This window comes from Leuciscus leuciscus (assembly GCF_965113295.1).
Source record: "Leuciscus leuciscus genome assembly, chromosome: 5".
Taxonomy (NCBI): Eukaryota; Metazoa; Chordata; class Actinopteri; order Cypriniformes; family Leuciscidae; genus Leuciscus; species Leuciscus leuciscus.
This window is the reverse complement of record NC_138729.1, coordinates 45,243,384-45,267,400: the sequence shown is the minus strand read 5'-3', so window position 1 is coordinate 45,267,400 and position 24,017 is coordinate 45,243,384. Positions and strand designations below refer to the sequence as shown.

The 24,017-nt window shown below is 35.8% G+C and overlaps 2 protein-coding genes across 2 annotated transcripts in view; both read left to right on the top strand.

Annotated features, from left to right (window-relative positions):
- Positions 1-100: 100 nt before the first annotated feature.
- sec14l8 (SEC14-like lipid binding 8) lies at positions 101-19,225 on the top strand. Its single transcript, XM_082170359.1, has 12 exons — positions 101-257; positions 611-686; positions 5,237-5,280; positions 6,993-7,055; positions 8,503-8,691; positions 10,337-10,432; positions 10,531-10,591; positions 11,608-11,691; positions 12,566-12,672; positions 16,343-16,482; positions 17,943-18,112; positions 18,195-19,225. Exons 1-12 carry the CDS (start codon positions 204-206, stop codon positions 18,296-18,298), a joined length of 1,188 nt encoding a protein of 395 aa, XP_082026485.1. The 5' UTR covers positions 101-203; the 3' UTR covers positions 18,299-19,225.
- Positions 19,226-20,601: 1,376 nt separating this feature from the next.
- The window catches only part of LOC309499152 (metal transporter CNNM4), a 33,688-nt gene continuing 30,272 nt past the window's right edge, over positions 20,602-24,017 (top strand). The window contains exon 1 of the mRNA XM_082170236.1: positions 20,602-22,001. Within this exon, the coding sequence (XP_082026362.1) occupies positions 20,630-22,001 (1,372 nt within the window). The 5' untranslated portion in view covers positions 20,602-20,629. The remainder of the gene's footprint in view (positions 22,002-24,017) is intronic.

The following is a 24,017-nucleotide window of genomic DNA, read 5'->3' as shown; positions in this document are numbered from 1 at the left end:
TATAATTAAGATATATTATTCATACATATAATATAATTTTATTATGAATATGTGTGATGATTTGAATCAGTGGTCCCGCAGCGCCCCCTAGCGGTGTAGAGTCCGCGTAACAGGTGGGCGGGGACAAATGCATCACTCAGTGCCTCACAGTCTCTGACTCCAGCTGAATTTTAGACAGTTATTTCTGGTGTACTCGTGGCGACATGAGCGGAAGAGTTGGAGATCTGAGCGTGAAACAAGCCGAAGCTTTGGCACAGGTGAATTATTTCCCTTTTTTCCTATCAGCAAGTATCTCGGGGATTTATTTGTGGAGTGATCCTGTAGATGACGGGATGAAACGTTCTCCCGACCAGAGAGAGAGGCCACACATCGCAGATGAAAATACATTCGTTTTGAATGCAGGACTAATAGACTTTAGTTAGAGTACAAAGTGTTTAAGCTTTATTAGTTTTTCCCTCTCTTACTGAGTTGTGTAAATGACGTGGCTGCACAAGTTTGCACTGTTGTCAGCACGTGAGTAGATGTTGTTAAGGGATAGTTTCCAGCAATGTGCGTGTATGTGCAACTTCATACTGTTGACATTGCATAATTCTCCATCTGTACTCCTCAGTTTCGAGAAAAGGTTCAGGATATTCTGCCCCAGTGTCCATCCCAGAGTGACCAATTTCTGCTCCGATGGCTGAGAGGTGAGCTACTTTCTACTGTCACATTCGTGATGCAGATTGAAGTAGGTTAAATACTAATGTCCTGCTTAAGTACTTACATGTTGAGTTAGAGAGACAGAGAGAGAAATCCCTCTATCCTATTTTAATATAGAAATGCATTTTACTTACTTGGAGAACAGTTGCGAGTCCTTGTTGCATAGATAGCAATATCAAAACAGGCAATAAAAAGCTTAATTAATCTAAAAGAGTGAGCATGATCTATAGAATCTAATCTAATCTTATAGAGTGGAGTAGAATAAAATATTTTAGAATTATGCTATCTATAGAATAAAATCATGTGGAATGACACTATTAAATTTTTTTGACACTATTAAACTATAATGACAACTGTTAAAAATGATCTTCTAAACTGAAACCACCTATGTAATACAATTGTATTCTACTACATAGAATGATATAAAATGGTCGTACCTATAAAATACAAATTTAGCATACCATCTGTTTAATAGAGTATTATAGAATGACCATTATGTATGAAGTATTTAGATGGAATCTTATGTAATAATACAGTCTATAGAATAGAAACTTTTTTAAGAATAGGAATCATAGGTTTTGTGAAGGATTCTGGAAAGACATGATATGTTCTGTAGTGACTCATGTTGAGACGGTATGAATCAGTGTAATCGGCTCAAGACTGCGTGTATCTCTGGATTCAGGAACGAGGAGGATAAATTCAGATAGTGCTGGTACTCACACAATAGATGATAGATTAGGCCTTCGTTTATTATTCTGGTTAGAAATGTAATGTTCTATGTGTGTCATTCAGTCATTTTAAGTCTTTATGGCTATCTTTTTTATGTACTAATATAAACATATTACATTAAACAAGTGTGTAGCGAAACTTTAAAAAACAAGACCTTCTCAGACTTCCTCGGTTGTGCATGTTTTATGTGAAGAATTCAGGAAATTTTTCCTTGGAAAAGTAATAGGATGTGACGTTTATGCGCTCTCCCGAGAGCCTCTCTTCCGCTCTATGACACATGAAAGGAATGCTTATACAATGTTCAGGATAATGGCGAAAGAGCTATTCTGTACTGTAATGGCAATGTGTCCTGCAAAGAAAAGGGTTTAATTCAAACTATAGTCTCACATAGCCAGATCTATATAGCCTGTAGTCTCAAATATAGGCCTATTTTATAATCAAAATATCAACACAGTGTCATTTTAATGACATCATCTGTCGACATGATGCCGCCGAATTGCAAAACCTGTTGCAAACATATCTGCATCACTATCAGATGTTTCCTAACTACTGCTTTCTCACTGCTGGCATTTTTGTTGGTTCATTTTGTAATTAAGAGAAAAGCATGCAGCAAATATTTACATATTAGCAGCGGGACGACGACTGGATGTTAATTAACAGTATATTGCTGCAAAGGTATTTCCAGCTTCTATTTACTTTTAAGTAGTGCTGGGCAATGATTAATCGCATCAAAAATCAAAGTTTGTGTTTACATAATATGTGTGTGTTTACTGTGTATAATTATTTTGTATATATACAGTAAATACACACATATGCATGTATATATTTAAGAAATATTTGTATGTGTATATACTGTGTATATATATTTATACATGATTTATATTATATATAAATATAAATATTTTATATAACACATTTTTCTTAAATATATTCATGCATGTGTGTGTATTTATATATATATATATATATATATATATATATATATATATATATATATATATATATATAAAATGATTATACACAGTACACACACATATATTTTGTAAACACCAACTTTTAATTTGGATGCGATTAATCACGATTAATCGTTGCCCAGCACTTCTTTTAAGTAAAGAACAAAAAATAACTTTGCCGTGAGTATTTTGGGGCCATGAATCACATTCAGTTGTACGTTACGCGTTCACGAGTAATACTTTTCTGGCTGCAGTTCACTTAACGACCACCGGTAATAACAAGAGTTATATCGCTAATAACAAGAGTTTCTGAATTCTACATAGAAGTTCTTCTGCTTTTCTCTTTTGTTTCTCTGTTGTTATAAAAGCATCTGCTAAATGCGTAAATGTAAATGTTTTCTAAACTTTAATCTGACCCTCCAGAGTGGCGTTTAAACCCCTCTCTGGCAGCTTTACAGAGCCTGTTCTTGGGTTTTGACAAAGGCTGATTTGTGTGCATGAACGCCGCTGAATGCAGCCAGTCTTCTGCAGAGATTTTTAGGTACCAGTCAGAGTTTAGCAACACAGATTTTACATCAGATTACTGATGTCATTGTTTAACTAGCATGTAAAAAAAAAAGACTTCATCTAGAGTCTAGAATGCATGATGGAAGCTCAAGAGTGTCACATATCATGAAAACCATATCATGTTTTTCCTCTAAAGGATTTGGGGTTATTCATATATGTAGTTCTACATACCAGTGTTATAATCTTTTTGTGCTGCGTAAGAGTGTTGACACATGCACATTTCCTTAATAAAGGCATCTCGCAAGTGTTGATAAGATAAACACTCGATTGTGACACAAGTCAGTGATGTGATATGAGTGCAGTTTACTACAGTATAACATTGAGTGTGCAGGTAGTTCATGACTTTAAATAAATGCATACACTACCATTCAAAGGTAGGTTTTTTAGGCGTGTATCTCGTCCTACACTCGTGCTACAATCTTGAGTGATATCTGTTATTACTGACTTATTGCCTTGTGGACAATAAAATGAGCGAAAAAATATAGGCATACATTGCCATAAGCATACATTGAAGACATATCTAGAGATCAGAATACCATAGAGATATCAAGAGACTTGGGGATGCGCCAGTAAGCAAACACCTAGCAACCTCCCAGAACACCCTGGCAACCAAATTAGCAACATTCTAAAAAATGTCGACATCATCGACCACCCACATCATCGTAACAAAGGCAAATATAAACACGCTATGAATAAGAAGTAAAAAATAAATAGTTTGATCAAGCTGAATTATATATTTTTATTTTATTTTATTTGTGGTAAGAAAAACATTGTTAAATGTAGGCTTATAAAATTGTATTTAATTAATTTTATTGTTATTGTGATTGGTTTGAAATTCTCATATTTTGCCTTTGCTGCTGATTAATGAATTAATAAATAAATCTAGTTTGTAAATAAATCTAGTAAGTCACTCTAGTATCCACCACGAAAAGTGTTCATAAGAAACAACTGACATATCCGTTCCACAAAACACTGAATGCTTCTGTCAGCTGTGTCACATAATCTTCTTTATGAGTATTAAATACTTATGTATGACTCCATGTCTGACTAATTCTGGGTCAGTTGTGTCTCTAGGCCAGTCAGGTACAGACTAGAGTGACTATAAGACAATGAAACTAATCCACTCACTATACAGGGTTGGGTTGAATACTTTTTTGAGGATAGGCTTATTTTGTTGGAGGGAAAAGCCTATCTACATGGGAACATGGTAAAGGTCAGCGCACTACGGTCACCTAGTCTCCTCATGTCTGCAAACGTTGCTTCTTTTCAACTGAACGGTTAATCTGTTACCAAATAGTAACTTTCAGTGGCATATGGCTTCCAGTTATGTGCAAGTTATCTTAATAAAACACATGGTAGCACCTTGTCTTATGGAGTCATGATGTTGAGTAAGGTCTGTTAGTACAATATGCTCTTTATAATGTGAGTGGGCCAGTTTATTATTGGATTTATTAGCCATTTGTACTAGCCATGTGGTTAAATATTAGGGCTGGAAACTGAAGGTTTGTTGGTTCAAACCCTGCAAGCCACTTAAAGGGATACTCCACTTTAAAATGAAAATTCTGTCATCACTTACTCACCCTCATGTTGTTTCAAACCTGTATGAATTTCTTTCTTCTGCTGAACAGAAAGGAAGATATTTAGAAGAATGTCAGTAACCAGACAGTTTCTGGTACCATTGACTTCCATAGTATATATTTTTTGTCAGTCTGGTTACTGACATTCTTCTAAATATCTTCCTTTCTGTTCAGCAGAAGAAAGAAATTCATAGAGGTTTGAAACAACATGAGGGTGAGTATATGATGACAGAATTTTCATTTTAAAGTGGAGTATCCCTTTAAGGTGATAGTTCACCCAAAAATGAAAAATCTGTCATCATTTATTCACCCTCAAGTTGTTCCAGACCTCTATGAATATCTTTCTTCTGCTGAACACAAAAGTTATTTTGAAGAATGTTGGTAACCAAACAGTTGATGAGACCCATTGACTTCCATAGTATATTATATTTTTTTTCCTACAATGGAAGTCAATTGCTACCATCAACTTTTTGGTTACCAACATTCTTCAAAATATCTTACTTTGTGTTCAACAGAAGAAAGAATCTCATACACGTTTGGAACAAATTGAGTAAATGATGACAGAATTTTCATTTTTGGGTGAACTATCCCTTTAAGCATCCTGTAATATATTAGTTATAAAAACCTGTTGAATGACAAATTAGTGCATACTTTATCTTTTCTATACTAATTACATCTTTTTTTTTGCAACTTGTCTCTCTTGTTTTCCAGCCAGGAATTTCAATCTACAGAAAGCCGAGGCCATGCTGCGCAAGGTAGCACACAAACTTAATACTACATAATGTTTTTTTAAATATTTACGCTGTTATTCAAATTTGGTCTCTGTAATATTTTTTTTTTGCTGATTCTCATGTTCACTAAGGCCGAATAATAATATGTACAATGTATTATATATATATATATATATATATATATATATATATATATATATATATATATATATATATATATATATATTATATTATATTATATAATAACAATTATATTATTAGTAAAATATATCATATAATAAATATATAATATTTATAAAAAATATTATAGATGATAAATATTATAGAATAATAAATATATAATAAATTTTTGTTATTTAATTATTATAAAAAATATATTTTAAAATATATATATATTTTTGACCCCAAACTTTTGAACGGTAGTGGAAATCTTCATATTTAAAGTTGCTATTAATTCAGCATATAAACAAGCTCTTGGTGTCACTACAGAATCCAGAATAATGCGCTGTGTAATTCATTGACCTTTGGGCACAGACTGTCTCAAATTGGTCTGATAGAAGAACATTTCTGTAAATTGTGGATACATCCAGTGTGATGATGTATATGGGTGTGACGGGCCCTCACAATGCCAGGCTTTATGTCAGGGGTTGGTGTACATTACCCAGAGGCTTCAAACGACAAGTTGAATAACACTATGAAATATGATCCGACTAATATTAGGCCCCGTTTACACCTGGTGGAACACTTGTGATCAGATTTCAAGGGGAGGATTGCTGTTTTCGTAACTATATATACATCGCTCACCATGCTGTTAAAAAATAATAATAATTGGTTGGTTAATGTCTTTTAAAGTCTCATGTAGGAGTCACAAGCTGAAGTCCTCCAAATGTGGTGTAAACGTTTTGGACCTCATTTAGAGTTTTTATTCCTTTAATACCAGGTGTAAACTAGACAATTTTATTATAAAATTGTACTTTGTTGCACTAAGGGTTCACACTTGTAGTTCAGCACCCTTGGTTCTTTAGGTCCGGACCAAAAAGAAAAAATGCTACATTTAGTCCTGGTTCGCTTAGTGTTCAAATTGTAATATCAAGCTGCAAAATGGGCTGTTTTTTGTACAGGGAAACTAACTGGAAGCGAATGACACCGGAAGCCATTCAAAATCAACTTACAAATGGCCGTTCTTACGTTAAGAATAAGGTAGATAGGCAACGTTCTATTTCAGATTTATTTATTTTGTCTGGCTGTGCAGTTTAAAAGGTTTTATTTTAATGCATAATCATAACTAAATTATTCATGCAGCATCAGCAGATAGCAGCTCTGCAGAGGTGAACTGTGTTTTTCAGGATTTAATTCACGAGCCTACATTGCACTGATGAGTCACATCATTGCCTAATCACAGCTTATGGATGATTACACCGCGATCATTCAATGCTATAGGGTGTTCAAAGTGCTGTTTGCTTTCCCTTTGTGCGAGTGATGCTTGTGTAGTTCATGGGTCTTTTATTACAGACGTTTTTGGCCGCCATGTTATATCTTTGAACTCTGTCACCAGTATCCGTTGAACCTCAGGTCAAAGAGCTGTAATTAATACACAAAAGACTCATGGTGGCAAATTATGTTCATGCAGAACTGATAATGCTGTCAAACTTGGCTATGTTGATGGTTCTGAATCCTGATTTGATTATGTAAATACACAGGCATGTTTTTAATCATGTGTTGTTTCTCATCTGCAGCATGTGGAATTTCGGAAATACATGAAAGTTGACACCATCACTACGGAATGGCAGGTGCCAGAGGTACGACACCCTCGATTTAGGATAAAAATACATATCTGTTTCATAGTTGTGTTTAAATATAATTACACTACTTTTCAGTGTTGGATCAGAAGATTTTATTATTTTTGAAAGAAGATTCCTATGTTCACTAAGGCTGCATTTATTTGATCAAAAACAGCATTATTGTGAAATATTATTACAATTTAAAATATTTCTTTCTTTATTATATTTTTATTCATTTTAATAATAATTGATTTTAATATATTTTAAAATATAATTTATTCCTGTGATGGCAAAGCTGAATTTTCAGCATTATTTTTTTTTAATAGACGGAACATTTTAATAGCCTATTAGATATTTGTTATTTTGTTCAATTTAAGAGTTTGTCATTGATAAAAAGGTGCCGTTTGGAATTGATGTTTTCATATATTAAGTCCTGAAGGGGCCATATTCTCCACTAGCGTTTAATTTTTTTTTCCTGAAGTCAGTTTAAAATATTAGTCAAAACTTGTTGCATCAAAACAGTCATAATAGTTTTACGCAATTTTTTCCCTTCTTTCTGTCATCTTGATTTAAACAGGTGGTTTTTGCTACTGTGCCTTTAAGACTTCTATACCTTTGACCTCTATTATGATTGGCTGACCTGCTCATGCTCATTATAACCATTTCTTAATTATCCTTATTTGTAGTTTAGTTTCGATAAATATTGTACCGATTTTTTTACAATGTTGATGTTGAGTATATATACATAGTACATCTCTCCTGTTTTCCATGATGTGTCTCTTTAGGCGTTTAATCTTACGATTTACTTATAATTGGTACTAGAGCTGAAGATCTTTGCCCGAACCCGACGGGACCCGACGGGACCCGACGGGTTTGGTCGGGTTCGGTCTTAATTTCTATTATTTTACACGGGCTCGGGCCGGGCTCGGGCTCGCGCTTCGGGTTGCGTGGTAAATGAGCGGTCAGGTGATGTGTTTAGATTAGCGTGAAAATGGATCTTGAGGAGGTGAAATGGAGGCTGGTCTCTGGAGGACTTATTTTATTTCTTTGTTCCAACTTCCAAGTGGCCTCTAGCCTCCGTTAGTCATGAATAAATGATGTTAAAAAATGTATAAATTACTCCTTTTTTTTACGAAAGACAAAGCTGTGTGCGTGCGGCGCAGTCTCTTTTTTCCTTTCTCTCCCTTTTCCGCCGAGTGGTGCGTGTGCCGGCTCGCGGTGTGAAGCGCGTGTCCGCGCTATTCTCCGACACTCTTATCACTGCTGATAGACGGCCTTTTGGACAGTCGGGCTGTAAACGGGTTCGGGCTTTTAAAAAGCTGTCAATCAAAATGTACTTGTCGGGCTCGGGCCAAACTCTGTCGGGCTCGGGCCTTTTCGGGCCGAACTTTTAAGGCCCGATTACAGCTCTAATTGGTACTATGTTCATGTTTCATCCAGAGTGTGTTTGTGTGTGTGTTTTAAGGTAATAAAGAAGTATCTGTCTGGTGGCATGTGTGGCCATGACCGTGAAGGGAGCCCGGTGTGGTATGATGTCGTCGGACCTATGGACCCTAAGGGTCTGATGCATTCAGCGTCTAAGCAGGACTTAATCAAGTCTAAAGTCAGAGACTGCGAGATTCTGCAGAAAGAGTGCGACTTACAGACCGAACGGGTAGGTGTGCGGCTGTGGAAACTGGCCAGGAATAGTTCACCCAAACATGACAATTCTGTCACCCTCACATACGTATTTTCTTTCTTCATATTGAAGTCTTATTAAATACCATACACAAAGTGAATGATGATCAAACTGCCAAGCTCTTAAAAAAGACCAAAAAACATCCAGTGCATATGTCTTGTGCACTATATTCCAAGTTTTCCAAGTATATTCAAAAAAAATTTCATTTTGTGATCCACGAGGGTGAGTAAATAAAAACAGATTTTTCATTTTTAAGGCTGGAGTATACATTTCGTTACACCGAGAAAATTCTTCTCACAAACACATTTCTCTCTCTGAGAAACTTTGCATTCGCTCACAATACATTTGCGTTCTCTCACAAAAGTGTTGCGGTCTAACAAGAAACTTTGCGTTTGATTGCCAAACATTTGCGTTCTCTTACAAAGCGATTCAATTTCCTCACAAAATCACTGAAATACAGTTTTCCCTTCCCATCACAAAAGTTTTGCGAGCGAATGCAATAAAAAAAATTGTATCCATTGACTATTAACTGACATCAGAGAACCGTGAACATGAAAATGTGTGGTGTTAAATTATTGAAATGTTAACTTAAATTCTCAGGGGATACTTCAAGTAAATATTTCACGTCTAAGGGCTTCGGCTGACAAAAACAGTTTGAGAACCCCTGCACTAAACGATCACTTGCAGACTAACCCACGCTGAAACGTGTGCCTCTTTGCTAGGAGGCAATGAATACCAGATTGTGTTCTAAAATTTGCTCAAAATACTCCTCATCCGACTGGATAGAAACATAGTCTGAAGCTCCGACTGCCGAAATTTTGCAGACTGGCTCTGACTTTCAGCTAATAGCATCGACTCGTCCAGACTGAAAATCGGCACACAAATCCGGGGGGAAAAGGGTTGTGTAGTGTATTCCAGCCTTAAGGTGAACTCTCACTCTCACTGAAGAACTTCCCTTCACAAGTTAATCAGTGTTTTCTTTAAGACTGGTCATAACTTTTTAAAGGCACACTATGCAGTTTCCATTTTTCTCAAACAGCGACCCCTAGAGTCGCTGTGGAGTACTTGTATTTAACGTTACCGTCGTAAATACCACTCACGCAGAGCCGTGTCTGCACTCTTCCGACCGCGCTTTCTTCGTTTTCTTCGTGGACTCTGCCATGATTCACGTCTGAAATGCGTGCTAGTGTCTTCCATAGAGGCTGCTTCATATGTTGTTGATGTATGTGACGTCGTGCCGTAAAGCAAGTCGTGATTCTCGCGAGATTTGGCGGGGCGCCACCTCAAACTTGCATTGCTGGTTTTGCCAGTGGCGTCCAACCCCCTGCTTTGCTATCGGGATGATTTTCCCTACTACGAGTTCGTTTACCATCGAAATGAGTTCGAAGCTGTTATATTAAGGTACAAATCTTGCATAGTGTGCCTTTAAGTCGTTACATTAAAATGTAGATTGGCCTAATTTGAATCTGAAAAGTAAGACTGATTATACCTTGGCTAAGGGCTAGTCGGTAAGACTAGTTCTTAAGACTCAGTATTAACAGTTTATACAACTGGTCCTTTGGTTATTATCACTCATATCATGGCTTTATATGTGTGTCTGTTTCTTGTTCTTTTCTCCCAGTTGGGTAAGAACATCGAGTCCATTACTATGGTCTATGACTGTGAGGGTCTGGGAATGAAGCACTTATATAAGCCGGCTATAGAGACTTATGGAGAGGTGTGTTTTTTATTTGTTTCTCGATTATTAATATGATGCTTGGCTCTTTCAGTTACGTTAGACTGCTGTAGTCTCATAATTATTATTTTTTTTCATAGGTTCTCACTATGTTTGAAGATAACTATCCAGAGGGACTCAAGAGGTTATTTGTCATTAAAGGTCAGTAGTAGTTTTATTACTCATCCGAATGGCATATAAAGTATTACATTAAACAAATTGAACAGTGGCACAAGTTATTTAGTAAGTACGGCCCTATGATTTGCGTGATCCAGGAAACACAGATGGAATCCAGTCAAAATAATGAATTTACAGTAACAATAACGCAGAATTTCACCGAATATGGCAAAATTTGGATGAATAAATCAAAAGTAGGGCTGTACACTTACTCAAATATCACAATTATTCATCCATGTTTGAATTTAAACAGTAAAACTATTTAGCACTTTTTTCAGGGATTGTTCAAATTTCATTTTGTTACATAAAAAAAAAAAATTACAATTAAAGTTTTATCCATTCATTTGATAACCACCATTTTTGATGAGAAACGTGTTAAATCATAAAACACAGAATCTAGAAAATTTCTAACGGTAACATTTTACAATAAGGTCTCATTTATGTACATTAGTTAATGCATCAACTATCAATGAGCAATATATTTCTACAGCATTTATTAACCTTTGTAAATGTTAGTTTAAAAAAAAAAATAATGTCCATGTTAGTTCACAGTTCATTAATTGATGTTCAACTTTGAATCTTAAAAATGTATTAGTAAATGCTGAGATTTAGATGACCTAAAATGAATAAATGCTGTAGAGGTATTGTTCATTGTTAGTTCATGTTAACTAATGTATGTTAACAAATTAAACCTTATTGTAAAGTGTTACCATTCAAACAGACATCACATAATTTCTGAAAAAATAAAACGCATTTCATATTCACTTATAAATCAAACATTTAATTGATTAGACAATATTTTTGATGACTAAAATTTTAATTAAACCCTTAAACGGAATCCCAGAAACATTATAAAAGAAAAGATGAAATTTGGGAAAAAATTAAACGTATTTCATAGGGCTGTACATTAAGCAATACATCAATAAGCAATACATTATTGTATCGTGCCACTGTGATGCACCACTTTTAATATCTGAATCTCTGGACTATTTCTGTTGCAGCACCCAAACTGTTTCCTGTGGCTTACAATCTGGTGAAACATTTTTTGAGTGAGGACACTCGCCGTAAGGTCATCGTACTGGGGTGTAAGCTAACACATGTATCTTACTACACTAATGTTTTTCTATACAATTCATCTGTTGCTATTGCTTCCATAACACTTGCTCAGAGAAAGTCTCAACTTGATCTGGCAGTGTTTTTGAATAATTCAGTTGTATTTAAATGTATTCAGGTGGAAAGCTTCTCAAATACCTTTGGTTGAGGAATTATACATTAGATGTTGTTTATACAATACATAGATGTTGATACAAAAATGTTGTTAAGGCCCCGATATACTTCAAGTGAAATCAAACGAACTGGTGTAACGTCATTTAGAGCAAAACTAGGCGAGTTTGAAACAGCTTGCCAGTGAACTTTCCGGAAAGTTTCTAGTAAGTTTGCTCCGGCTGTTAAACACCTTCGAACTGGATCCGCCTTCCTTGACGTGGAAATCTTCTCCGCTTCATTTCTCTTGTTCATTCCTCAGAGTTCAGAGCCGCTTTAAAGTAGAAACTGAAGTTTTAATTCTGATTGATATAGAAACTAACACTGTTTTTCATATTTGATACTGTAAAGCTGCTGCTTTAATAGTAGAAATCTATTGTATAAAGTGATATATAAATAAATGTGACTTGACTGAAGTGCTGAATTGCAGGACTGGTGCAAACATATCCACATCACTATGATCAGATGCTTTCTTAACTGCTGTTCCCTCACCGCTGTCATTTTTGTTGTGGGTTTATTTTGTTATTGAGAGGAAAGCGCGCAGCACATATTTACATATTCGTATTTATATACTCATATTTACATATTCATATTTAAATTTTCATATTTACATATTTATTTACATATTCACAGAGCGGCATCGGGATTTTCTCATCAAGTTTGCCGTGACTAAACTTCTGTGTCTTGTCTCCTCAGCAAACTGGAAGGAGTTGTTACAGAAATACATCGACCCTGAGGAGCTCCCAGCGTACTATGGGGGCAAACTCACCGACCCTGATGGTGACCCTAAATGTAAGACCATGGTGAGTTAGAGACGCTCGACACGCGTCATTCTAGTGTTGGCCAAGTGACATTGACTTGCTAACGAGGTATTGCTGAGCTGCGACTGTCCCAGATTTCTTCTTCTTTCAGTTCTCTTTTTAAATAGAATGACACTTAAGATATTAGGGAAGTTGCGAAACCCACATAAGAATCAGACAACAGTTCCCCTTTGACGAACCTTGAGGTCTAGCTGTACAAAGCCGATTTTCTCTCTTGCCACAGAGTGTCCTCTAGCTGATAATTTACTTACTCTAAGATAATTTTTTCTGTCTTTCTGTTAAACCACCAAAATTTAAATATAAGGAACAAGAGCAAGATCACAGGTTTATGAGTGTCTCTGGCTTGTATATGATGCTATGTGAGACATCATTAACTACTGCATATATTAGGGAAAATATCTTAACAATTCCAATTTTTTTCTTAGAAAATAATTAGTTTCATAGCCTTCTCATGTGCTATTATCAAGAGTGTTGGAAAAGTTCATTTTGGACTGTTTGTATACTGTTTCCTGACAATCTAGTGGCATAGAAACATGCTTTATAATTTGAACCTTTAATGGTCAGCTCTTATTGTTTTGGAGTATATTTTTGGTATGAAATTAATGTATAAGATGTATTATTTGCTAGTATAACTTCCAACAGTGCTATATTCAGGCATCAGCATTTTGTCTCGAGATAATTTCCTTTTCAGTTTATTGTTATGACACAATGGCAGAAAAGTTTCAGTCCACCTGGTCACTCAGTTTATCATTTTATATTTGCATATTCGCCTATTTAGTTCAAATATAAGAGCTTCCTGCTTATCCCAATACCAGTATACCCACATAATTTAGCAATACCAAGAAATACAGCCTGTGTCCTCCCACAATCTCCTTATAGATGCATTCTTAGAGTCCAATAGTGTCAATGTCTCAAAGCAACAGAGGGGTGGAATAACTGTCAAATGGTTGTTTATCTTTATCACATTATCTTTAATGATACTCTGTGGTGTGATCTGGATGAGAGCCCGTTGGATTGCTTCTATGGTTATTGCATAGGCTGATTACTCTGTTGATCAGTTGGCAAGGTTGAAGCTTTGGAACACATGACATGACTAATCTTCCCCTTCAATCTGTCTTAGCGTTGTGGTTATGATTCTGTTGGGCGCCAGTAAACACGCCATCAGTGAACTGAGGAGATGTTGCTGCAAGAGGAAGGGGAAGTTATTTTGATGAAAGATTATGAGGGCACATTAATTAAAATAATAATGATGTGCACGGATAAATCATTTATTATAAAAACACTGCAATATTCCCTAAAAATTAGGAATGGTCAATGTTGATTTCATGATGATTTTAAAACATGCAGAATCACATTCAGAGTTCTGAAATGAGACATTGTGTCTCTGTGTGTAGATACACAGGTAAAGCTGCTGCCCCCTTCAGGATTGGAAGTGCTAAAAAGACCTCAGAAGACTTTGTGAAAACTCAAAGTGGACTGATATTTAGTTACAAAATATTTATTAACTGCAATCCTTGGAGTCTTTTGTTGGACTGTGATATCGCACAAGTCAAATAAATGTTTGTTTTCTGTGTTTAATCCCCGAGAGCTGAAGATAGTAGTTGTTTATTTTGTCTTAAAGAGAGTTAGAGTGCTTGTTTTCCCTCTGGTGTGACGTGTGGACGGCAATTTCCTTGCCTATTAAACCTGTAATCAACCTTAAAGGGATACTTCACCGATTAGCATTAAGCTTTGTATCAGTAGAAACCCGGTAGTATTTTCAATTGACCGTGTTTCCCTCCCTCATGTCCCCCTGAGACGAGAGATTTCTGTTTTGTGTGTCTGGAAAAAAAACTCTGATGACGCAAAAATGGTCCTTTTGCGTCATCTGAGACTTTTTTTGTCCAGAGGCGAGAGACTACAGCCAGTAGGAGGAGCTCGTTCCGCATGTCTTCCACCCGCCCATAGGGGGATCTCACGATAAAACGGCGTCTTTTCAGTTTCGAGTCAACTAGTAGCCTAGTTGTATAATTTCTTCCGATACTGCCCTCTGTAACCGGTAGGCGTGGCGTGGGAGTGGCCTCGTAGGGCAGCAAACCAAGTGCATTCTGGGAGTTGTGGTCTTTCATCCACATGAGCCAAAAATACATTTTCTGGCTTTTCTCAGTCTAGAAGGCACCAACTTCTAAAATAATTTCACATTTCTACTACATAAATGACCCAATTTAAATACACAATCTTTCCAGCGGTGAAATATCCCTTTAAAGAAAACTAGGGCACTTCCTTCATGGGAAAATCACTAAAGGGTGATGCAAGTTAAAAAAGATTTGTTTGTACTAATAAGCACAGATGGGGTCATGACATGTTTAAATAACATGTTGAAACTTAAGCAAATCACAAAACAGACTTCCATTGGAATGTCTTCTCACAAAGATGTTTTATGGAGTGAGTAATAAGGTTGTTGCTAAATCCCATTTCACATACTTCCTAAATCCCACATTCACATTACAAGTATGTTCTTTTGAGTATGTAAAAAGATATTAGGAAATAGTGATAAAATTGTCTTAATCTCACCAAGGCTGCATTTATTTGATCAAAAATATAGAAAATATTCCAAAATATTATTATAATTTAAAATAACTGTTTTGTATTTTAATATATTTTAAAATGTAATGTATTCCTGTGATGTCAAAGCTGAATTTTCAGCATCATTACTCCAGTCTTCAGTGTCACATGATCCTTCAGAAATCATTCTAATATGCTGATTTGCTGCTCAAGAAAAATGTATTATTATTATCAATGTTGAAACCTGTTGTGCTGCTTAATATTTAAACTGTCACGTTTGATCAATTTAATGCATCATTGCTGGATAAAAGTATGAATTAAAAAAATTTACTGACTTCAAATGTTTGAACAGAAGTGTTTATTACATTTTTATGTAAATCGTATAGTATAAACCGTTTTTATAGTATTATTTGGGATTGTTCACTAATCTTGCATACGATAAGATGTAAAGAATGTGAATTGGGATTTAATTTATATGTTGAGTGATCTAATACTATTGTTAGTGTTTGTGAGTGTCTAAATGTGCTTTTTTTCTGTGTATCAAAATAGTAGTGAATCATTTGGAGTGACACCTTTTCTCAACCATCATCTATATTTGGGTCTGCGACTCCAGACAACATGACCTTAACCTTTTTTTTTTCTTTTTTTTTATGAAGTGTCGGATGTTTTTGTCATGTTAAACTGTTTATTGTCTTATTGTATTCATTGACAATCTAGACTCTTGTTTCTGTATTCTACTGAAATTTGAGCTCTTGAAAATAAAATAAATAATAGACAACGTTTTTCTCCTCAAGCTTCAGAGTAGACTACTCAACCTATATGTAGGATAATAAGTCTAAAATAGTGAATGTAAAGGCAATTTGTGTTCCTTATTAAAAGCCACTTTGACTTGGGCTGCTTTCCTGTCTGTTTTTTTCTTTCTGTTTCCTCATCGTTCATAAAATACTAACATTTAAATATGAGGCTTTTATCTTTTGCACTCATGATGCTTCTGTAAGTTTCATCCTCTTTTGTTTTTCCATTTCCATTTCTGATTAATTATTACCAACTCATCTCAACCAAGCATATGCTAAGCAAATGTTTCTTTTTTTTCTTCTTTTTTTTTCAGATTACGTTTGGATCAGAGATTCCCAGGACCTACTATGTTCGAGACTCCATTAAAGTGGACTATGATCAGTGTGTGACTATTGGCCGTGGCTCATCTCATCAGGTGGAATATGAGCTACTTGCACCAAACTGTGCGTTAAGGTGAGCAAAAAACACTTTCTGATACTCGTACTAAATATAGTTTGCCATGAACCACCAGATCATGACATTAAAGATGCTGTAAAGAATAGATTTTTTTGAAAATCATGCATAAGAGACATTACTGAAATATGTGTCTTTGTGAAGTTCTGTATACTGTTTATAGCACTTTATACTCTTTTTATTTTATTTTTGTTTAATGAGACTACCAAACTAGCTAACCAGCAACATTCTCTGCATATGAGACGTGCATTTGGTTTACTGATATTGGGTTTGTTGGCATGTCTTTGAAAGGGTGGGGTTTGGATGTTAGGGTGTGGTCTAATTTAGTGAACAAAACATTAAAAATACTTTAAGCAACTTGCTGGATTCAACATGCATGTGCTTATCGCCACTAAATTGGACCTTGAACTAGAATAGTGCACTAGTTTTGTGTTTAATATACAGTAACAGTACACTTTTTGAAATAAGTCACTCATGCTCACCAAGGCTGCTTTTATTTGATTGAAAATACAGTAGAAACAATAATGTTTTGAAATATTATTGCAATTAAAAATGTTCTATTTTATTTTATTTTATTTTATTTTTTAAATGTAATTTATTACTGTGATCAAAGCTGAATTTTCAGCATCATTACTCCAGTCTTCAGTGTCACATGATCCTTCTGAAATCATTCTAATATGCTGATTATATACTCAAGAAACATTTCTTATTATTATCAATGTTGAAAACAGTTGTGCTGCTTCATATTTTTGTGGAAACCATTATACAGTTAAAGAACAGTTTGATGATTAGAAAGTTCATCATTTCATTTATTTAAAATAGAAACTTTTTTGATCGATTTAATGCGTTCTTGCTGAATAAAACTATTAATTACTTTAAAAAATAAAATCATACTGACCCCAAGCTTTTGAGCAATAGAGCTGCACGATTCTGGATAAATTGAGAATCTTTAATAGAGATCGAGATTTTCCCACAACTAAACAAAATAACGTAATTTACTACGTTCTAACAAAATGTTAAGTGCTGCACTATTTAAAAATATTTAATGAATTTGAATTGATAATTTTTGTTTCACTTGTTTCATTACTGGATTAATCGGCATTTTTGAACAAATCTCTTGAATAAAAATTATTAAATGACAAATAATTATTTTAAGCCACTTGTCGCCACCTACTGGTGTAATGATGTAGTTGATATAATCTTTATTAAGTTACTTTCAAATATAACATTTATTTGTTTATTTAAATTCAAAGAGGAACAGTGTACATTATTCAACATTCATGAATGTAAATGTACCCAAATTAGCCCGAAGGCTAGTTTTCATTGGAAGTCCCTTTGCCAGATGTTATTAGGCCTTAAAACTAGAGAAAAACAACAAGAACAATACAACCAGAAATTGTAAACAACTTGTCAGGAGTCCATGTATGATACTCTACTCAATTCAATGCTCTCTTCCTCAGATGGCAGTTCTCGTGTGATGGTGCCGATGTAGGTTTTGGTGTCTATTTGAAGAAGAAGATAGGAGAGTGGATGAAGGCCAGTAATATGAAGGAAATTGTGCCGAATCAGCGTTACAACGCTCACCTTGTTCCAGAGGACGGATCGCTCACCTGCCCAGAACCAGGAGTGTGTAAGTACAGAGTTACTATTACGTAACTGAGATAAACATTAAACATGCACATGAATTTACTGTACTGTCTTCATTTTCTCAGATGTACTGCGATTTGACAACACGTATAGCGTCTTCCAGTCCAAAACAGTCAGCTTCACAGTGGACGTCCTCCTACCTAGTCAGGTCAACCAATCAGAGCGTTAGAAATGACGGCAGCAAGCAAGCCGTCACGCCAGTAAATTGAGATTATGAAACTGTTTAGAAACTATTGCTCTGAATACAGTATATCTGCTGTAGTTAATAAAGGAAAATACAATAATAAGCTACTCATGGGAAGAGGAGAGTATGTAATTGAACTGACCAATCACGGCATTAAAATGGTGGGATGAAATTTGAGCTTTAGTCCATCAACGTGTCTGGATCCTGACTTCAATGCCAGTGTTGTTATTCTTTACATTTGTTTCTCTAAGATGCAGCTGTTATCAAGTTGATTTGCCATATATTAACGAAGTGTTATCGTTGAACTTGTCATTGAACTGTGGTTTATCAAGTGTAATAACTGTGCTGCAAATTACTAGACTGAAACTGTCTTGGTACACATTATTTGAGCTTGCCCTTGTCTGCCCTCTTTATCATTGCCTTGTAGGTATTTTATCTCTTTAAATTAATTCCTTTTGATAATTAATTAGTTTAGATAATGAGTCTGCACACTTTTTTTCCCTCAGAATTTAGTAAGAGGTTAAATTATTATATACTTTTGTTTGTTATTGACGCACAATCTGTGAACCTTTTGAAATATATTGTTTACAAAGAGCATTTGGCTTGATTCAGAGTATGATGTTGCTGTTTTTAAATCTTTTTTTATTATATTTTAACTTATGATTGCCTTTAATTCTAATTAATGTTGTAAACTTTTGGTTAGTAATGAGTTTTACCTCAGGTTCTTGTGTTTACTATAACGGTGTCCGTGTTTGATTCCAGCAACATGCATCTGTTTTGTCCATATGATGACCACATTGTATTTTGTCTGATTTGCATGCCCTTTTAATATTGATGAAATGTATGAGTGATATTGTATTGATTTTTGATTAATTTACTAAATAAATATATACAATACAGTAGCAAACACAATTTTTTCTTTTCTGTCTGACCTTCATTTATGCATACTTTTAAAGGAGTGTCTAACATAACCAGTTCTCATGTACAAACTAAATCTAATTAAAGTTATTATGAATAAAGAACATTTACTTAAAGCTTGGTTAATATCAAGATTGATTCCTGTAAGGAGGTTAGTTTACGTTCATGCAAAGTGAGTATTTTAATCCGTGTTAAAGGGATAGTTCACCCAAAAATTACAATTTTGTCATTAGGCCGAGTACGAGTTTCGTTCTTCTATTGAACACAAAAGAAGATATTTTAATTTTGACGGCACCCAATTACTTCCATAGTAGGAAAAAAAATACTATGGAAATCAATGGGGCCCATAAATTATCCCTTTAATATCACAATGTGTGATAGTTGTAGTAGTGTTCATTTGTACCCGGTCTAATGGCTCCATCTGTTGGTTAAAGCATGTTGATCCATTTTAATCAAGCCAGTTACATCTCTGTCCATTAGATGGCGCCATAAAAACGGGAATCTAATGAGGCAGACTGGCTTCATTGGCATAGTTTGAAGATTCATTACGTTTCCAATTCATAAGCATTAAAAACATATACATACACACACATTCACATTTACACATATTTGTGCACACATAAATAATTTATCATATAAACTAATTCATATAAAAATATTTTCATCTAATACAAAAAGAGAACGATGATTTACGATTGTTAAAACAATAAAGATATTTTATATTGTGACATTCATTAATACAGTGTAATGCAATATATATTCTTAAGGTATATTTATATTTACGTTAATTACTGTAGGCTATATACACCAACGTTCAAAAGTTTAGAGTCGTAAGAAAGAAGTCTCTTCATCAAGGCTGTACAGTAAAAACAGTAATATTATTAAACATTATTGCAATTACTATTTTAATCTATTTTAAAATCTATTTCCCCCCTGTGACAGCAAACCTGAATTCACAGATCCTTCAGAAATCAATGTGTTGATTTGGTGCTCAAAAAACATTTCGTATTATTATCAATGTTGAAACAGTTCATTTATTTAAAACGGAAGTCTTTTGTAACATTATAAATATATTACTGTTGCTTTGATCAGTTTAATGCGTCCTTGGTCTATGCAAGTAATCTTTTCCGTAAAAAAAGTTAAAAAAAATGTATAGACTGTATTATCTCATATTTTCAGACGTAGTGAGAGTTTGGGACAGTAAAACAAACCGCTCCACCTTAACAGCACAGAAAACCCGGTCTTCCTTAACAACCAAACCCAAGAAGGCTCGTTCTTCCTCATAAGGTGACGAACCACTCGCTGATTGGAGTTCCGCGGAGGATATGTTAATGAAGGGGCGTGGTCGTGTGAAATCAATAGGTGACGTCAACTCTCATTCCGCAGAGTGAAACAAACATGGCGACAGAATGCAGTTGGAAAGGGTACACGCTAACTTTAATACTGTTATTTTGGAGTAGAGTCTGTGCGAATAGAGCGGAATCCTGGGGGAGCGACAGCCGGATCCTCGGCATGCGGTTGGAGAGGAGCGTCAAGCCTGCCACGACCACCGATGATGGGATCATACAGGTATCCGAGGACAGCGACATCCAGCTCAGGTTCTACGGACTGCAGATCAGCAATGACACCTGGGAGCAGATTAAGTTCGTGGATCAGAGCGAGGGCAGAAGCTCTGATATCAACAGCACTTGTGTTGACTTCACCAAAGACATCTCCATCAGTAAAAGTATGAATGTCAACAGCCAGGGCACCTCTGGGCTGCTGTGGGTCCAAATTAAAGCACTTAGGAAAAGTGAGTCCCAGAGGGAATATGCGCTGTGCATCAGACACAACCAAGATGGGAAGTGGTACCTGCTGGAAGATGATGATGGAAGGTTGCGTGTGGTGGAGATGAAGAAGTCGCTGCTTCCCATTTGGTTCCAAATAATCTTGATAGCCTGCCTCCTGGTGCTCTCAGGGATGTTCAGTGGTCTAAACCTGGGGCTCATGGCTTTGGACCCCATGGAGCTGCGGATTGTGCAGAGTTGTGGCACTGATAAAGAGAAGAAGTACGCGCGCAAGATCGAGCCCATACGTAGGAAAGGAAACTACCTGCTGTGCTCGCTTCTCCTCGGGAACGTGCTGGTCAACACCACGCTGACCATCCTGCTCGATGATCTCATCGGCTCAGGTCTGGGGGCTGTGGTGGCGTCAACCATCGGTATAGTCATCTTCGGCGAGATCGTTCCTCAGGCGCTCTGCTCTCGCCACGGCTTGGCGGTGGGTGCCAACACCATCCACATCACCAAGTTCTTCATGCTTCTGACCTTTCCACTGTCCTTCCCCATCAGCAAACTCCTGGATTGCGTGCTAGGCCAGGAGATCGGCACCGTGTACAACCGAGAGAAGCTGGTGGGGATGCTTAAGGTGACCGAACCGTACAATGACCTGGTGAAAGAGGAGATGAACATGATCCAGGGCGCTCTGGAGTTGAGGACTAAGACAGTGGAGGACATCATGACTCCTCTCAGCCACTGCTTCATGATCAACAGCGACGCCATCCTGGACTTCAACACCATGTCGGAGATCATGGAGAGCGGATACACACGCATTCCCGTTTATGAGGATGAACGGACCAATATCATGGACATCCTATTTGTGAAAGACCTGGCGTTTGTGGATCCAGATGACTGCACTACGTTGAAGACCATTACTAAGTTCTACAACCATCCGGTCCATTTTGTGTTTCACGACACCAAGTTGGATTCCATGCTGGAGGAGTTTAAAAAAGGTTAGTAAATTTGTTTGTCAGTGACACACACTGTTTTTCCTGCAGTATTTCTCATTGTCAGTATCAGGGAGGTTTTCATCAGGTGTAGCAAGGAGGGACGTGTATCAGCAGTGATGTCACTTTCAGATAGTTTGTGGAAAAGGTCTCTATCTATTTTTAATTAATTAGTCCCGCTCTTATCAGGTTGGAAAACATGCATCCTCTCTCCCCATGGGCCTTTCTCTCCTCCACTGACTGTCAAGGTCAGTTGTTGGTATTCTTTCTTCTCTTGTATTCTCTCTCTCTTTCTTCCACACACATTTTTTTGGGAGGTTGCTTTCCTGAAGCTCATGAAGTCGACATGAAATCATAAATGACCTTTCTTAATAAAGTCAACAGTGCATGATGTCATTCCTGAAAATGATCCTGCCCCTCCAAACACTGGTCATATAGAGCAGTGTTATTTTAGTGTTCTTTATACACAATTATAGGTTTTATTAATAACTGTGAATTAGCTTTTTTTCAGTTTTTTCAGTTTTCTTTCTTTATTTTTTAGTAATTTTGTATTCATTTTAGTCATGTGAATTTGTCATTTTAATTTGATTTATGTTGTTGATTCTTTCACTCTTTGTATTTAGCTTTAATTTATTTTTATTTCAGTTAAAGTTTTAGTATTTATTTATTTCAAGTTAGTCATTTTAGTGCTTGAGCTCAAACTTATTTCTGTTACTTGCCAAGGCAACATTTCTAATTTTCATTTAGTTTAATATTTATATTTAATTTCAGCTTTTTGTTTTTGCTTTATTTTTCATTATTCACAGAGGAATAACATGTTTCTGCTCGCAGGCCTTCTTATATGTTAGATAATCTAATCCTCCACCCATTATTTAAACAATTAGCCTAATTATATTGACGTCATTGATATTGTATTTTTAACAACAATTATCCACACACAGTATAATCTTTTTAACCATATTAATGGCATCCACCCATAATTTAGATGAAACAAGACATAATTTTACACTAAACACAAAAACAGAGGATCCCACGTTAAAAAAATTAAACAATTAGACTATTTAAAGATCCTTATAAATCTATCCAGGTATTAGATCAAGTACATAACAGGAATCCACCTATAATCAATAGTTGCGATAGCAAGCCATGAGGTTATTGTAATCAATATCTTAGTTGCCTAACCGTGATTTATACAGAAACTCTGGGAAAGTATGTTTAAGCTGACATTTGTAATTTGGACATTTGTAGTTTGGTTATGTTTTAGCAGACATTTGACATTTGTAGCCTTGCCTAAAATACTTAGCTGGTATTTAACATTTTGAAGCTAACGCTGGGCCAATTGCGTAAACATAGCTGCTAAGTTAAGACTGTGTCATAAAGGATTAGTTCACCCAAAAATGAAAATTTGGTCATTATTTAATCAGCCTCATGTCATTCCAAACCCGTAAGACCTTCGTCCATCTTCAGAACACAAATGAAGATATTTTTGATGAAATACGAGAGGTTTTCTGACCTTTTATAACCACTTTCAAGGCCCAGAAAGGTAGTAAAGACATCATTAAAAGTCCAGTCGTTCAACCTCAATAATGTTATGAAGCGACGAGAGTACTTTTTGTGTGCAAAAAACAAACAAACAAACACTTTATTCAACAATCTCTTCTCTTCAATGTCAGTCTGCTACTCGGTCCACGTTGTAAACACAGTGCAGCGCTTCCAGGTTCTATGTCAGAACATTGATCTCATTTTGTGTTCTAAAGATGAACAAAAGTCTTACAGGTTTGGAACGACATGAGGGTGAGTAACTAATGATATCATTTTATTTTTGGGAGAACCATCCCTTAAAGAACTGGTCTGACCAACTAGTAGTTAGTTATCAGTCTTACTTTTCAGATTCAAATTAGACCAATCTACCTTTTCATGTAACTGACTTTAAAAAAGCTATGACCAGTCTAAGACTAGGCTAAGCATTTTATGCAAATGGCCCTTGTTTGACTAATCACATGTGTTTGTTGTCATCACAAT

Bases quoted from the DNA above. Each gene is read 5' to 3' on its own strand.
- sec14l8 (XM_082170359.1), top strand. From the start codon at position 204: ATGAGCGGAAGAGTTGGAGATCTGAGCGTGAAACAAGCCGAAGCTTTG. The intron at 5,281-6,992 runs GTAGCACACAAA...TCTCATCTGCAG, and splicing joins CCGAGGCCATGCTGCGCAAG to CATGTGGAATTTCGGAAATA. The intron at 16,483-17,942 runs GTGAGCAAAAAA...TCTCTTCCTCAG, and splicing joins GCACCAAACTGTGCGTTAAG to ATGGCAGTTCTCGTGTGATG.